The 17,659-nt window shown below is 30.0% G+C and overlaps 1 protein-coding gene and 1 non-coding gene across 3 annotated transcripts; both read right to left on the minus strand.

Annotated features, from left to right (window-relative positions):
• Positions 1-11,875: 11,875 nt before the first annotated feature.
• TRNAA-UGC (transfer RNA alanine (anticodon UGC)) lies at positions 11,876-11,948 on the minus strand. Its single transcript has one exon. It is a non-coding gene; the product is annotated as a tRNA-Ala (tRNA).
• A 430-nt stretch (positions 11,949-12,378) lies between these two features.
• Positions 12,379-14,997, minus strand: LOC132623605 (agglutinin-like). Of its 2 annotated transcripts, XM_060338382.1 has the most exons (6): positions 14,862-14,997; positions 14,531-14,746; positions 14,097-14,450; positions 13,259-13,495; positions 13,125-13,175; positions 12,379-12,799 (listed from the first exon to the last, which is right to left on the minus strand). In XM_060338382.1, exons 1-6 carry the CDS (start codon positions 14,862-14,864, stop codon positions 12,551-12,553), a joined length of 1,110 nt encoding a protein of 369 aa, XP_060194365.1. In that variant the 5' UTR covers positions 14,865-14,997; the 3' UTR covers positions 12,379-12,550. The 2 variants fall into 2 exon arrangements, with proteins under 2 accessions (XP_060194365.1, XP_060194373.1); XM_060338390.1 differs by lacking the exon at positions 13,125-13,175 and having other exon boundaries at positions 12,380-12,799.
• Positions 14,998-17,659: the final 2,662 nt, after the last annotated feature.

The following is a 17,659-nucleotide window of genomic DNA, read 5'->3' on the forward strand; positions in this document are numbered from 1 at the left end:
CCACCTAATTTAATAAAAATTCTAGAAAAACCAGTTGCGGCCATGCAAATGGATGGAACCCATAATATATATAGACATTATGTTCATAAAGCCTACATTAGCTTTATAAATACATGTTCAGAGTTTTACAAACCAAGTTATAAAATGGATAAGATATGGGTAAGAGACCTTAATATAAATGTAGACTTTGTCATAGGATTAGACTTCATGTTACATAATAATGGTAGCTGTATGATTACAAGAGATGGAGTAATTTTCTTAAAAAATATTACTCATACACCAGTACAAGTTCTTAAGACTGAAACAAGGATTCGTCATAAAAAGATCCCTACCACAGACCTGCAAAAGAAAAAAGATAGTTGTTGTAAAGAATGTGAAGAAAAGAATACATGTTGTAAAGAAAAACAAGAAATAAAAAATTTAACTTTAGAAGAAAAAGAAATTCTAGAAGAAGAGGAGTTGCTAGAAAAAAATTATACTTTAATAGATATAGAGACAGAGTTATATAATTTTAAAACAGGAATAGAAAAAATAGGAATAATAAAAAATCAAAAGGACCTAGATAATATAATAAAAATTCTAGATGAAATAGAAATTATTGGAGAAAAACCATTAAAACACTGGAAAAATAACAGGATTGTATGTAAATTAGATATAATAAATCCAGACTATATAATTAAAACAGCATCTATTGAAGCAACAAATCAAGATGTAGAAGATTTTAAAGTACAAATAAAAGAACTATTGGACTTAGGAGTAATACGGAGATCTACTTCTAAACATAGATCAGCAGCATTTATGGTAAGAAATCATAGTGAAATAGTAAGAGGAAAAGCAAGAATGGTAATAAATTATAAAAGACTTAATGATAACACTAGAACAGATGGATATAAGTTACCAGACAAAACAGAACTAATAAATAGAATACAAGGAAAGAAAATATTTAGCAAATTTGATTGTAAATCAGGATATTGGCAGGTACGAATGCATGAAGATAGTATAGAATGGACTGCATTCACCTGTCCTGAAGGACATTTCGAATGGTTAGTAATGCCATTTGGATTAAAGACAGCTCCACCAATTTTTCAAAGAAAAATGGATAGTATATTTGGAGAATATAAAAGGTTTGTATTAGTATATGTAGATGATATATTAGTATTTAGTAAAGATATTAAAGAACATTTAGGACACCTACAAACGGTATTTAGATTATTTGTAGAAAATGGGATAATAATTAGTAAAAAGAAAATGAAATTATGTAAAAATTATATAAACTTTTTAGGAGTAGTACTAGGAGAAGGTAAGATAAAATTACAACCTCATATAGCCAAAAAAGCTTTAGAAATGCCAGACAAGTTAGACAATGTTAAAGAATTACAAAAAATTTTAGGAATAGTCAATTATGCTAGAAATTTTATAAAAGATTTAGGAAAAATAGCAGGACCATTATATTCAAAGACTGGATCAAATGGTCAAAAACACTTTAATAGTGAAGACATTAAATTAGTACAAAAAATAAAAGAAAAAATAAAAAACATTCCAGATTTAAATATGCCACTAGAAACAGACTATTTAATTATAGAAACAGACGGTAGTTTTGAAGGATGGGGAGCAGTATTAAAAGCAAAACCTAGTAAGTATAGTAATAAAAATGAAGAAAAGATATGTGCTTATCAAAGTGGTAAGTATAAAGAAAAAGGAAATATGAGTAGTATAGATGCAGAAATCTTAGCCGTAATATATGGATTAAATAGTTTCAGACTATATATTTTAAATAAACCAGAAATACTAGTTAGAACAGACTGTGAAGCTATAGTTAAATTCTATCAAAAGATAAATGATAAAAATAGTAGTAGAAGACGATGGCTAAATTTTTTAGATACCATTTCAATTTATAATTTAAAATTTGAACATATAAAAGGAAAAGATAATAATTTAGCAGATCAATTAAGTAGATTAAATATTACTGCTAACTAAATTTTTTATTTGGACAGCATGAGACCTTCCAGTTCTCAGACAGCAGACAAGGGGAAAGGCATAGCCTCAACCCAAGACACATACAGACAGACAGTATTAGGTAACCTTCATTTTAGACCTACATCTTTATTAGAAAGAAATGCTATGGAAGAAAGAATACAATTCGGAGCCAATAATTTAGTAGTCTATCAGCCATCAAATTGGACTTTTAAAGTATTACCAGAATATGTAATAGATAGACAACAAAGATGCTTAGTGGATAATTTATGGATTTCGCGTAATAAAAAAGACGGAGCTAAACATTTTGTAGCCACTATAAATGCACTTTGTCAATATTTTACAGACCGAAATTTAGACAAAAAATTTAAATTTTATGTTGTAGTTCACGGTAAAACTAATGGTATTTTTCAGACTTGGATAGAAGTTGTAGACTCTATTAAAGACATAAGAAAACCTCTTTTTAAGGGATTTAATAATTTTACTGAAGCATTAGATTATGCTAGAGGCACATTGGGTCCAAATTATTATATTTCTCCAGCTCTCAGACAAAACCCAGACAAAATTCCCCAGTACAATGTACAAAAAGACACAGACAAAATAATCTTTTGCGACCATTGTTCTACCATGACTGATGTAGTCAAAAGACTAAACCAGCAAAAAGAGACATTGGTTCAAGAAAAAATGCAACTCTTGGATCAGGTGAAGACATTAGAACAAAGACTACAAGCATTAAAATTCGAATTGATGCAGTCTCAGAGTTCTCCATCTCAGAAAAAAATGGATGAGACGGGTGTGCATTCCCCAATGAATGCAATTAGACCCACTGTATCGGGTAAAGATACAGCTAGTCCGGTTCAAACGGTAGCCGGTAAAGACTTATCAAATCCGTTAATGGCTGTCACTTTGCCAAAAAGTGAAGACGAGGGATGTTCATCTCTCCAAACCAGACGGAGACTACCAAAGACACTTACGCAAGGAGCGGCTTCTACAAGGAAAAGCACACTTGCAAAAAAGAAGAAAAATGAAAAAATAGAAAATATAGTAAAAGAGACACTAGAAAGATTTTTTCAGACAAAAGAAAAAGATAAATATATAGTCAAAGATCCTAGTCCAGAATTATCTCCAAGACAAGAGATGTCACCAGTCCATTCAGATTTTGAAGGAGAAGATATTAATTTTCAAGACTCGCAAGATCCAAATGATGTAGATTCAGGCATGAGTTTTGACTCAATTGTCCTACACAATTTAGACACTTAGATCAGTTAAAAAAAAAAAAAGTGATTTGAAAAGACATGGTTAGACATGGTTCAGAAAAAGATGAAAGAAAAAGACAAAGGTGAAGTAGAGAAAAAGTCATGAAAGGAAAAGACAAAGTGAAGTAGAAAGAAAGTCATGACTTGGAAGATTTAGTTCGGTGGATCATGAGGACAAAGACATAGAAAAGAGAAACAAGGACATTAAAAAAATGACAAAAACATCAATAATTAAAGACAAAAGAGAGAGACAAGGACATTAGTCATCTTTTAGAAAAATGAGATGAGACAAGCTCAATAATAGAGGTAGAAGACTTTTGACTTTGGACTTTGTAATTTTTCAAGACACGTTGGAGCAATAATGTTGACAGTTCAGAAAAAAGAAGACCAGATTTTATTAAAGTAGCTGTAATAAAGTAGTAGTTTTATCTAGAAATGGGACAACTCAGCAAACGGACAAAATTATAAAGTATCTTTTGAAAAGTTTCATGTGACGATGGGGCCCTAAGAGTGCCCGGCTGAACTCAAAAGATTCTTCACAAATTTGAAGTCCGCATTTGAAGTCCGTCAGACCCCTATAAATAGCAGTGTTTTGCAGAGAAGGAGGGCATCAGAAAATTAACATCGATCAAGAAGTAAGACACAATCACCAAAAAAGCCTTCAACAAATTCTCTCACCAACCACTCCATATTCCTCTTCCCTTTCACAAAATGCCCCAACTCCTTTCCCCAATAAAATCCTTTGTAATATAACTTCCCTGTAAAATAGTTTTAATCTTTCCAGTAATTTTCTTTTAGTGTGAAGTAGTTTTTCGGGTTCCCCGAAAGGGAAACCTCTCTCCATCTTCAGACATGTAAGTTTTATCTACGTTTTCTGTACTAATCTCCCTACTATGTAAATTATTTTATGTTCAATATTATGTTGAATTAAAATATTATGTTGATAATATTTGAGTAATTACTTACCTGTTGTTATGAATCTATTACTCTTAGTATATGGTTATTCTCTTAATTTCTTAATAAACTCGATGGATTAACCTGTAAATTCCTAGGTGTTTGAAAGGCCGTTTTAATGTCCAAATGATTAAAGGACGATGTTGGCCATGGTAACCGGGGTGTGGTTAAAGAAGACGGATATTAAGAACCAAGATTAAGAGAAAGAGATGAACAGTGTAATAAAGATTCATAACTAAAACAGATTTTTCAAAAAAAAAAAAAAAAAAAAAACGAAAATTATAAAAATTGGGAGAATAGGCAGAAAATAAGGAAAACACCTACATGATAAGAAGATTCAAGGAGTGAGGAAGTACCGAGTAGGATTGTTTAACATATAAGCTAAAAACCACAATACCATATTTCTATCTTTCTTTCTACAAAAATTAAAACTTATATATTTAGGACTTATATATCTATTGAAACAAAAAATATAACCCCATATCCCCTTTTGGTATATATATATATATATATATATATATATATGTATATTCAGCAACACACCTTTTAGGAATAAAGTGCAATACTTTTTTTTTTCAACTGAAGATATTGTTTCAATATATGTCAATTGAAAATCGAACTTGGATATTTTTGTTTCACACCAAACTTAGTTGATTACGATAAATACTTTTGTCCATTTAGCAGCATCATTTTTATTGTCACAGTATCACCTTCTACACCAACCCTATCAACGTGGCTTTATTTTGCCCTTTTTTTGGTTTTGTTAATGGAAATAGTCTTTCACTTTGTGCTTACTTGCTTTGTATTTATTTTGAATGTGCTTATTGGTTGTAAAGTTTTGAATTTTCATTTTTTTTGCTTTTATTCCGGTAGATGCACTCAGAGATGTCTGAGGCTAATAAATACGCAGTTTGTTCTTATTTTTCTTTTCTCTTTATTTCTTTCCCTGTTTTTCAAGTAAATTTATGCTTATTATCATGTTGGTTTTATAAAAAATCATTTATATTAAATCAAATGGCATCATCTAATGGGACAACAAATGTTTAAAACTAAGTGCAGGACCTAATATTATGCCTTTATTTGATTTATTGTATAAAAAACCATCTTTTCTTTTCCAGTAAATATACAAATTTTATATATATTTGCATGTTGTCTCTGTTCTTTTTTATTGTTACATTAAGTTTTTTTTTTTTTTTTTGTTGAAAGTACTAATTAGATGCCAAGAATATGGGTAATCGTTGAAGAATGGCTTCACACAATGTGGGAGTAAGAGTAAGTGCATAAATTCAAATAATAATCATGTCGGTGCTTATGCTAAAGTCATATGAATGAATATAGAAAGTTCAAAACTTTTGTACTCATGACTGTAGATTTACAAAATAGATTCTTTCGTCTAAATTCCAATTTCTCACCTTTCTGATTTCGATGTTTGTTGTGTATTTAATAGTGTTTACCTTCGTAATTATTCATAGAAGAAAAAGGTGTAAAAATAATATGTTAAGTATATGTGGTGAAAATAAATGAATGGAGAAAGGAATGGGGTAGAAGACAATGTTAAAAAAAACTAAAAAGATGTTATGCATTAATGAAATAGGATAAGGATGTGATTAGAACAATCATTAAAAAATTCAGTAGATAGTTAAGAAGAACGATGGACCAGAAGGTGGTATAAACACCACTCTTAAAAAACAAATATATCTATTTCTTTTCCTAAACTTTTTATTTTACCCCTCATTTTTTTTCCTTACTCATAAATAGCATTACTTGTAATAATTAATGGAATATTATTTGTGAACAATATTTAACTAGAATACATTAAGTCCAATAACAGTTACTTCTGATTAAAATCATCATATAATGAGCCTTTTCAATTGAAATGACTGTTCATCGAGAGGCAACAGTTATTTTTTGTATATATATTAAGTTTTTTTGCTTAGACATTTGATTTTAATTTTTTTTAAATATTTTCTCACCTACTTGCATTGCGTATAGTTGTTTATTGTTGTATGACTTGCCATATAAACATATAAAGACATGTTTGATCGCGCGAAGCGCGAACCTGTTAACTAGTTTGAAATTAAAGTTACTCGTGATAAATTGTACGAGTAGGACCAATTAGGCATAAAAAGCAAAATAGATAAACCAACTCCAACATTACAACCATAAACACCAAAAGTTCTTATTTCCACACAATTGAAGATAATAATTCACTAGAAATTAGAAATGTTTCTCATATATTCACTGTCCCATTATTCCCATCTTGAAGATAATCCCATTGAAACCCATCGGACTATAATATCCTTCAATTGCAACGAAAATTTCTTTTTCACCATCAATGTTAATTATCTGCAATAGGAACACACCAAAGTGAGCATAGAGCTTTCACCCTTAATATAAGAATGTATATATATAAATCCTAAATCAATTTGGGTAGTTATATGAATCATTTGAATTGGTTCAATCGAAGTCAAAATTTTTGACACGTGGTAGTCTGGTAGATATATATTGAAAAATAATTGGAGAAAGTACAAGCAAATAATAAATTCTGAATTCATAACTTCTAAAACATAACGAGTTCAACCCTAAGAACCAAAAGGCGAGTATGTTCATTCATACCTTCTCTATCCTTGCTCTAATACCACGACGACGACGTGACAAAACTGACGTTTCATCAATCTTTTCACATTTCTGCAAAAAAACACCAATAGCATCAAGGTTCGAGCCAGCACGACCATGAAATCCAACAATAGCTCCACCTTCTTTCAACATAAGTGAAAATGGAGTACCACCCGACTCATTCCCAAATGGTCCATAAATATTCAATCCATAATTAGTTATAAAACTTAAAAATTTTACAACCAATTTGCCACCATAATTTCCAAATGTCCCCTTGATGCCTGTCAAATATTCCGAAGGAGATCCCGCAATAATAACCTAGCAAAAAACAAAACAATTAATCAATCTACAGTCAGATCTCTCTGTAACAAACATCCTCTATATATAACAGCATTTACTAAAACGTAACAACCAAGTTTTTGTTGGAATCGAATTTCATGTTATGTTATATTATATGTTTGTTATAACAACATTTTGCTATAGCGAAAAGAAAAAAAAAATAGGACAAGTTATGCCTGTTATAAAGAGGTTTCACTGTTACTACGTGTTTGTGAGAAAATTATAGGTTTACTAGAATTTGTTGATGACTATATATACCTTAATTTGAGACGCACCATTCCCACCAAATTGTGGTGAATCAATGGTTGTACCTTGTTCAGTGTCCACTGTTCTGAACAGGATAGAGTTAATAACATCTCCATGAGCAATTAAGATTTCTTTGATAGGACCTTTTAGGCTGTAACTCCATTCACATATTCCACCTGAGCCTCCCCATGGCTCCACATATATTGAGTCACCTTGATATTCCTTCACAAAATCATATCCAATAATTTAATAGCTCTCTTACAGCAAAAAATCAATAAAGATATATAGTGAAATACAATATAATTAAGTCTCAAAATACTTTCTTATATGGGAACTTATTCAAAATTAAAAGAAAGAGACTCATACCATTTGGTGATCAACTGTTGTTTTCGTAGTTCTGGCGTTTATATATCCTATAGAAATAATTAAATGTGATAGAGAATGACAAGGGATTGGGAGAAGACAACTATATATATAGAGTTATTAGTATTACATACACATAAACACATAGGAGTATATGAACGACGTTATTATACCTCGAATATATAAAAGGTCAAACGGCATACTAACTTAATACTAACAAGTACGAAGAGAGGTCAATAATTATTAATCTAGAAAAAAACAAGAGAAAATGGAAACTGTAAAGCCATATTATTGGTTAACATTAAAGCATAGCCTCGAGATTATTATACTAAAAGTTGGTAGAAATTGCTAAATTGCCACATCAATTTGACCCAAATTTGGTCATACTTATGTAAAAACCACCATAATCTCTATTGTACAGTTTTAAATTAATATAAACTTTGAAAAGAAAGGATACAAATGACATTAAGTAAGCATAAATTATTAAATTTGACCCAAATAGTCATATAAATTTACCCCATTGGAGCCATTGTGGCCAAAATAGTGTGACAAAAAGACGTTATTGATACATTAATTCATCTTTGAACTTCATCTTTGAACTTAAGAGCTTCAGTCATTTACATCACATGATAAGGAACTTGTTTATATGTTTTTTATTTACATATATAAGAAAAACGTAACTGTTTTTCTATTTATCAAATTGTTAACGTCATATCTCGTTATTAGTTTTGTGTAGAAGATGAAGGATGGGGAATTAGATATATATCACAGTATTACACTACTGAGAGCTTCAGTTATTTACATCACATGAAAAGGAATTTGTTTATATATTTTTTATTTACATATATAAGAAAAACGTAACTGGTTACTCCTATTAGATGCTGGCTCCATTACTTACTTATATCCCATCCCCCCTTTTTTGTTAGAGTCAAAAGTATTACTATTGAATATCTCTATAATGTTCAAACATTACTGTTTGGATAATATTTGATTGAAATTTAAAAATTAAAGTATTAGAAATTGAATTTGAAAACTTCAAATTGTGTCTTGACATGAATTTCATTTTTTTTTTATGTTTATCTGTGATGAAAATATACTTAAATAATAGTGTGTTCTGTAACAACTTAAATTTTTAGATGCGATGTTCTTATAGTTTAACATAGTGTCAAAGCATACATACGTCTTGGGTTCATATTTCATCACCACTCATATCAATTTTTTTTTACGTAATTGGCTGATGTAAAACAATCAGACCTGCACGTAAGGAGAGTATTGAAGATATAATTAAACAAATAATAGTGTACTTTGCTCGCTCTAAATACTTAAGCTTTTAGATGAAATTGTCGCACACTTCAATCTATGAGTTTAAACTTGAAACTTAAAAATTTGAGTTTTTGAAGTTGTAATTTTTGGAACTTGAAGTTGTGTTTGGACATGCATTTTACTTGGAAAAAATTTAAAGTTTTATGAGTGGAAGTGAAATTTCTCCCGGAAATGGGTTTGAGCCAGTTTTTGGAACTTGGAAATATTTGAAGATAAATTTTTAAAATTTTTCAATTTTCATAGCCAAACAAATATTTGAAGATAAATTTTCGAAATCGGATTCAAAATCTACGGTCGAACGCAAGCTAACTATTTCCCTTCAAATACCTTTCAAACAAATTTTTCAATGTTAATTTACTTGAGTATTTACACATATTAAAATATTATTTATGGCCATAGATCCTCATCAACAAATCGGTCTCAAAATTTCGAACAGAACCGAAAAAATATATTGTCAATTCATGAAAAAAAAAAAAAAAAGGACATATCAGGTGGACGCCACAAAATTCGAAACCACAACTAGCTTTGCTCTAACAATTAGTAGTAACATTTGTCTAATTTCTTTTCATACCCCATTTGATTCATGATATAGCTGAAATATGCAAATCCACATGAACTTGCACTTGTTTGATAGTATAAAATAGGACAATTTACATAAATAATTACTTTTTAGGAGCAATTAGTCATTCATAACTGTCTTTTTCATATTTACAATTCGTAGCCATGACAGCTTAATGTATCATATAACTACAAAATGAAAATGTAGCTACAAAATGTAATTGTTACAAAAGATAGATATTATCAATAATTACCTCTTAGAAGAAATTACGTCAAGTAATTTTTTCTATGAAATACTCCACTATAAAATACTCCATCATCCCAACCTTTTCCCCTATATCTTCCACCCCAAGGTCCAGCACTACGTGGCATAATAGTCTTAATCACATCCATTTTCTGTTTGCAGTACGTAAAGTTAAAAAATATGTTAAAATTATATGTTCATTACAATTTTCAAACAAAAAATTAAATTTTTAAAAACTAGAAGTTTATAATTTAATAAGCTCCTATTCTTTGTCACAAAATAGTGAATGCACCACGTGTCTCTTACGGTGAAAACTTGCTCATATTGATCAATATTTACACCAAATTCTAGTAATTTATCATGGTTAAACAATTTAATAAGTGAGAATATATATATTAAGTGGAAAAAAAATATACGAGGTTAATTTCACTGATGATCACTAAATTTGCATTTCGAAAATACTAAAGTCACATAACTATATAACTTTCGTAACAACCGCCAAACGTTATCCAATTATGTCATTTTATGGGATAATTACTACTAACATAAGTACTATGACCGACTATGCTCACTAAAATGTTGACGTGAGGAACTGAGGATGACTTTTGTTTCTTCTCAGAGGCTATGAATGATATACGCAAGAATTCATATTTGTTCTATCATACAAATCATCAGTAAATTACAAATTTGAAGGAGCGGTTTTAGCTTTAGTTCTCCTAGAAGATTTGTACATAATCATCATAGCTATCTTATAGAATCAAAATGCACAAACGCAGTTTGATATCCACGGACTGGAAAAATGATACAAACATTTATAATAATGTCACCAATTAGTTACAAAAACATAGTGATAAACTTGAAACAAAACAGTAAAAAATCATTAGGGAGGACTCTACGCGGGCCTAACTTTATGTTTGGTTGCTCTAGCTAACCAGGAAAAGTGATAGACATCCATTATGTGGCAAAAGAATAAGCCCCCTAACGTAATTACGATAATAATGAGCATGGCGTAATAACAGGGGACACATTGGTAAGGGTGTGGAGGAATGATGCATATTACAGCCAAGAAAGCAGCAAATGAAATGAGACATAACCCTATACACATAAGGACAAACCAACATGTATTGACATGATCTTTTGCTTTGCGAACACAACATTCAATGTCTTCATAATCATACTCTTGTTCTTCCCTCTGCTCCGCCATATTTTAGGACCTGAAATCGATCTCAAGTATTGCAGCACTGTCCATATAAATAAGGAAAATTAAAGGACTTATAGTCCTAGTTCTACTTGAACTCCAAAGGAGTTAGTGTGACAATATAGAAAGAAAAGGGACTCCTTATCCTACTCCAACTGCCTCAAATAAGAGAAACTTAACTATCCTATATATCTTGCTAATTGATTTGGATTATTTGAACTTATCTATTCTATCTTTACTAATTTAAAGGCATAATTTATATTCCTAAACTATCAGTAATCTTAGTCTTAATTACCCCTGAACTTGGCTATTTGATTTATTGTCTTTAACCCATAGCCGCTGATATGGCAAAGAGAGTGGCTACAGCCTACAACGAAGGGCGAATTTATGCGCAAATTTTGTGGCACGTGAACTCGTAGTCAATCCGCAAAATTAGATATATGTACGTATTTTTCTATAATTGATCCAATATTACTTAATGACACTCATACTACAAAAAGCTTAATAGTGCACTTGGTTATTTTAACAGAGAAACAAGGATCGAATCCCACTTAACACATAAATAGTCCTCACTCCTCAATGAAGTTAAGTTAAGAATGACATTTTGGAACACTAACTTTTTATCTATTTAAATTAGGAATCATATTTTGAATAATTAACTTTTTATCTTTTTTTTTTTTAACGACATATCCCGTTTTTAGTTTGTGCAGAAAATGAAGGATGGGGAAGTAGAAATATACTGTATTACACTACTGAGAGTCAGCAATGAGTTGAAAAATCATTAAAAGGGTGAGGGAAGAAATATGGAGATGCGGGGGATCGAACCCCGTGCCTCTCGCATGCAAAGCGAGCGCTCTACCATTTGAGCTACATCCCCGATGTCTGCTATCTGTTACTGGTAGTATAAAATTATCTTTGTTTTGGAAATTGCTCTGTAATGTTCCAAATTACTGTGTGGGTAATATTTAGTTGGACTTAAAAAAAAAAAAAAAAAAATGAAGTTGGAAAGACTATTTGAAAGATGAAATTGCATTTGGATATGAATTTCTCTTTAATTTTTTTTAAAGTTTTTGTTTGTTGAAGAAATAATAAATAAATAATAATATGTTTTTTTTAATAATTTAAGTTTTTAGATGAAATAGTTGTATACTCCAACATGATATTAGGGCAGGCAGACGTCCTGAGTTCAACTCATATTACCACTCGTTATCAAAAAGATTTTTCACGAACAAATCAGTTACAGAAATTTCAAAGAGAACCATAAAGTATATCATCGGTTTTTGAGGAAAATATCAGGTGGATGCCACAAAGAATTTTGAAACCACAACTAGTTGCTCTAATAATTAGCAGTATCATTTTATTGACAACAAGAAATATTACAATTGTTAACATCTACACTTGAATCGTGTAGCATATAGTCTCCATTTCTCATCATGGCTCCTATTTTCCACATAATTGAAAATCTAACATGACGAGAAATTAGAAATATTCCATGTGCACACCAATAGCATTCAAATATACACCACTTCTCCCATGAAAACCTGCAATTTTTCCTCTAGCTGCTGAAGAGCTAAAATAAGTTCCAATTTCAGCTCCATAAGGTCCATATTTTCTCTTATTTGTATAAAATGCAATTTGTCTTATTGCATCTAGGCCTCCATTGTCGTTCACTGGACTATAAAAACCTTCAATTCCAATCAAGAACTCATTTTCACCATCAATGTTTATCTGCAAGTGTATGAAACCGACAAAAAGTTTAATGAACGAATTTCTTTAGCCTTTCACAATAATAAAAATCAATCAACTACATCTCGATTTCAAATTAATTAGATATGATTATATATATGAAACTTTTATATCCATTCCTCGACATTCAAATTAGTGAAGATGGTCAAAAGTCACTCGTAACCGAAATTGAATCACTTAATTTGTTCTCCATTATACTTTTAGTAAAAAAAAATTGTTTCTGCCTTTGACCAGTAACGTAGCTACACTTTGCGAGTCTGGATGTTAATTCTAAACCTTGGTCAAAAGTTGGAGGATAAATTTGGACCTTTTTCTCGAAGAATTTGGACACGTGAAATCCACCAAATTTATTGGACGTCTGTTAATAGGAAAAACAAATACGAGATGATTTGCTGACAATAAATGTATGAACGATCCAAAGTAGATAATACTTATTCATACCTTTCTAATTGTGTCAGTCCCAGCTCCAACACCACCATGAAGTTGTGACCAAAATGACGTTTTGTCTAATTCCTTTTCATACTCAATTTGAATTCCTGATATAGCTGAGCTATATAAATTCATATGCACTTGCACTTGTTTGATAGTACAAAATACTCCATCATCCCAGCCTTTTCCACTATATCCACCCCAAGGTCCAGCACTACGTGGCACAATAGTCTTCATCACATCCATTTTCTGTTTGTAATATGTAAAGTTAAAAGGTATGTTAAAATTACATGTTCATACAAAAAAGTGAAATTGTTAAAAACTAGAACTTTATAATTTAATAAGTTCCGATTCTTTGTCACAAAATAGTGAATGCACATGTCACTAGATGTAAAAACTTGCTCGTATTTATAAGTATTTATACTAAATCATATTAATTTATCATGGTTAAACAATTTAATAACGTATCAGGTTAATTTCACTGATGATCACTAAATTTACTCTTCATAACACTAAAGTCACAAAACCATAGTATATGTTTTATAACAGTAATTAAAGTCATTAAACTAATTTTATTATCACAAAATTATTCTTGTGACTTTATTGTTACATATAGCTAGTTTACTGACTCTACTGTTAATAGTTTTGTGACTTTAGTGTTACAAAGAGTAATTAAGTCCAGTGATCATCGATGAAATCAACCGATGTTGACGTACAGGCACATGTCCAATGTATCTATTGATTTAGTATAAACACCGAAATTGGCTAAAGAAAAAAAATGATAAAATAAACTAAGAAGTGAAATTTAGCCAATTCATATTAAGAGAAAAAAGTTAGTATATGTACGTACGTCATGGATTTCAATTTCTTCAACCATAGGTTCATTTGGTTCAAACTTTTTTTCAGGTTCATTTGGCTCAATCTTTTTTTCAGGTTCATTTGGTGAAGTGGGAGGAGTAAGTTTCTGCAAATAAACACCAATAGCATCAAGGTACAACCCAGAACGACCATGGAATCCAACAATAGCTCCACCTTCTTTCATCACAAGTGAGAATGGGTTTCCACCAGACTCAGTCCCAAATGGTCCATATTTCTTTGCATTTGTTATAAAATTTAGAGATCTTATAACCAAATGGCCACCATAATTTCCAAATGTCCCCTTGATTCCTGTCAAATATTCCAATGGAGCCGCTTCAATAATAACCTGTCATTTGTGCAAATCACATATCGGTTAAATTAGTAGTGAAGCTAGAAATTCTAATAATATGTTGACCACCAACGTACCTTGTCTTTTCGACCTCCACTGCCACCAAACCTTGGTGAGTCAATGGTACCTTTTTCATTAACAGCTCTAAACATGATGGAGTCTACAATTACTCCATGCCCTATTAATATTTCTTTAATTGGACTTTTAAACTTGTAATTCCATTGTGATCCACCAGTACCTCCCCATGGCTCCGCCAATATTGAGTCTGCTTGGTCATAACTCACTTGATTTCCCTTCACATAATTAATTTCATCCCTATATTAGTAGTATTATTTTGCAATGAAAAAAAAAAAAAAAAAACAGAACGGATATAGTGATATGTGAACGAAGAGAAGGCAAGGTACGTACCATTTCTGGCGATTTGCTTTGATTTTTGTAAAATTTTCGATCCCTTTAATTCTCTTAATAGTTATGCTAGTAACCTCCTGATGATTATTTTGTTTAACTTGTTCATTCTATATAAGGTGTTAGAAGAGTAATAAACTAAGTCATAAGTTTTAAGAAAGGGATCATGTGCATTGTTGTATACATAGGAGGTGAAGAAAAGGAAGTAGAGGTGATTAAGCAAAGGATAGAATCACAACAAATTAATGTGAGAATCTTATTTGAAACTCAAAAGTTATCTTGTGTATGTGTAATGTATAGTTGTATACTAAACTGCGGCTCTAAACTAACTAGTATTAAGATTTTGATCTAGAAGCAATGTACCTGATCAATAAATACATGACGTGTCTTTATAAAAATTATGATGATTTAATTACAATTAATTAATACACGTTAATTTCATATCGTCAAGGACAAGACTTCAAGTTGGTAATGTCTTTTTGCCACTCGATAACCTAAATTCTTTTCAATATAACAACATTGTTGCGATATCGTATTTAAATTTGAAACGATCAGAATGAGGGGAACAATCATTATAGCTTTTCCTAACAGTTTTCTTAAAAGGGCGGCTTCTCTTGTTTGCATCGATGTAATCCACCTTTACAGTTATATCGTGATGAAAATCTATTAGCATTTGGTACTTATATCAAATTTAATTTAACTTTAACAGTTAAAGATTAATGTGAAAATATATTTAACTATCATTAAGTGATAAATATAAGTACAAAAGACACAATATCTGGATGAATTTTTACCCCTAAATCCTCAGGTCTTCTTAATATTCATGAGTAGTTTATTCTCAAGTACTACATAGATGTTGTTACAAAATATTAATCTGAAAGAAAATTCTCCTGAAGCAACACGTAAAAAGTACTATAAGCTAGAATATTTAACAATTTATAATATTTTAAAGCCATATAAAAAGATTATAATTTAAAAAAATTATCGAACTCACCAAATAGTAATCGTTGCACGTTTATTTTTCCTGGAGCAACACGTCTAATCCTTAAATAGAATTCATTCCTGCTGCAATGGCGTATGATTTGTAAAGCTTCTTTTTTGTTGTTTTAATTAGACAACGACTAGTGTTGCTAATTATTTGACAAATAAGGAACGAATGGTCTTTGCTTTAATGCTTTTGGAAGGTGATTAAATTTTGCACGTGACACAATGCAATGTAAATATGTACTCTAGAACTTTTTAGCCCAAAATACATAGTGGGTGATTAAGAAAAAAAAACAATAAAGAAGATACTGGTGAGTGGGTAATTAACTTAAAGTTTCCTCTTTAATACCAAAGATATGCTAAGAGCACACTACTACTCTCTGGATTAAAAAACTTCCAATAATAACAACAACAATATTCAAAATATTTGGCCATAAATGATATTCTTTCCGTTTCAATTCAGGAGTAAATACTCATTCGCGCTGGATTTTTATATTAGACCTATTTAATTTATTATGATTAAGTAACTTATTGAAGTAAGACCATGAGTTATTAATCATGGCTAAGAGACATAAATTTATACACAAACACCTAACAATTAACATGCATCTATTGGTTTGATCTAAGCACATAGTGTGGATAAATCTTTTCCAATTTATGTGTTATACTTTTCAATTAATTACTTCTAAGTCCTAAATTTATTTTTTTAAGGTCAAATTTAATTTTTAATTTTATTGTCTACTTTTCATTACTTTACTTACTATATATAAGGGGGAATACCCATTTTTTCTAGTATTCGCGTGAATTTTTTTTACTCTTTTTACCCCTAATTAAAATTTTAATGGCTTTATGAATTTTCACATATTTTGGTAAATTTTTATAACTTTAAAGACTTTTTTCATGCCCCTAAAAATGATGATGTTATGAAAAATATTATAGAGGCCCCACAAAACATACATACATATTTGAATCTCTTATGTTGAAATATTATTAAACTTGTTTCAAATTATGTTTTTCCTTAAGAATTTATTATAGACACATAAAGAGTTATCATGTCATTCAATTCTATCTTAATATAGGCTTAATTATTGAACTAAAATACTATTATTATAATACTATTTATTATTTATTAATGTTATTTATCATTTGCTATTTTAATTTTTTATTCGTCTATTTAGTAATTTCTTTTTAATTTTCTCCTATAATCTTATGTCGTACATGCTGGACAACATAAGTAATTTATAAGGATTACACTTAAGTTTGGATTATAAATAAAGAAAATAAATATAAATAACTTATATCATTGTCAAATACTTCAAAAATGTAAATTACAATCCCTTCGTCTCAATCGTAAAAATGAATTCCGAAGTACGGTAGTCAATTAATAAATTTTACTTGCGCACACTATTAACGTAAAATTTATTTACTATATTAAAAGAGTAACTATAAAATATTATTTTTATATATTCTGAAAATGTTTGTAAAAATAATGTTGTTAAAGAAAATACAATTGATTTTCAAACAGTATTAATACTAGACAATTGCAAAAATTATATTTTTTACTTTTGTCTTAAATATTAAAATATTTTGTAAAATATCGGATAATCAATATTTTATATAGTTTAGGATAAAATATTTACGTTGAACATGAAAAAGTTATTACAATGTAGATTTCATAAAATGGTTTATTAAATTAAGAAAAGATAAAAAACTGTTATTTTTTAACATGCATTTTTTGGAAGATAAAAGAAAGCTCAAAGTCAGAATAATTAATTCTATTGACTTTTCAGTATTTTTTTTTATTTAATTTGAAAGAA

Source organism: Lycium barbarum, chromosome 2, assembly GCF_019175385.1.
Source record: "Lycium barbarum isolate Lr01 chromosome 2, ASM1917538v2, whole genome shotgun sequence".
Classification (NCBI taxonomy): domain Eukaryota; kingdom Viridiplantae; phylum Streptophyta; class Magnoliopsida; order Solanales; family Solanaceae; genus Lycium; species Lycium barbarum.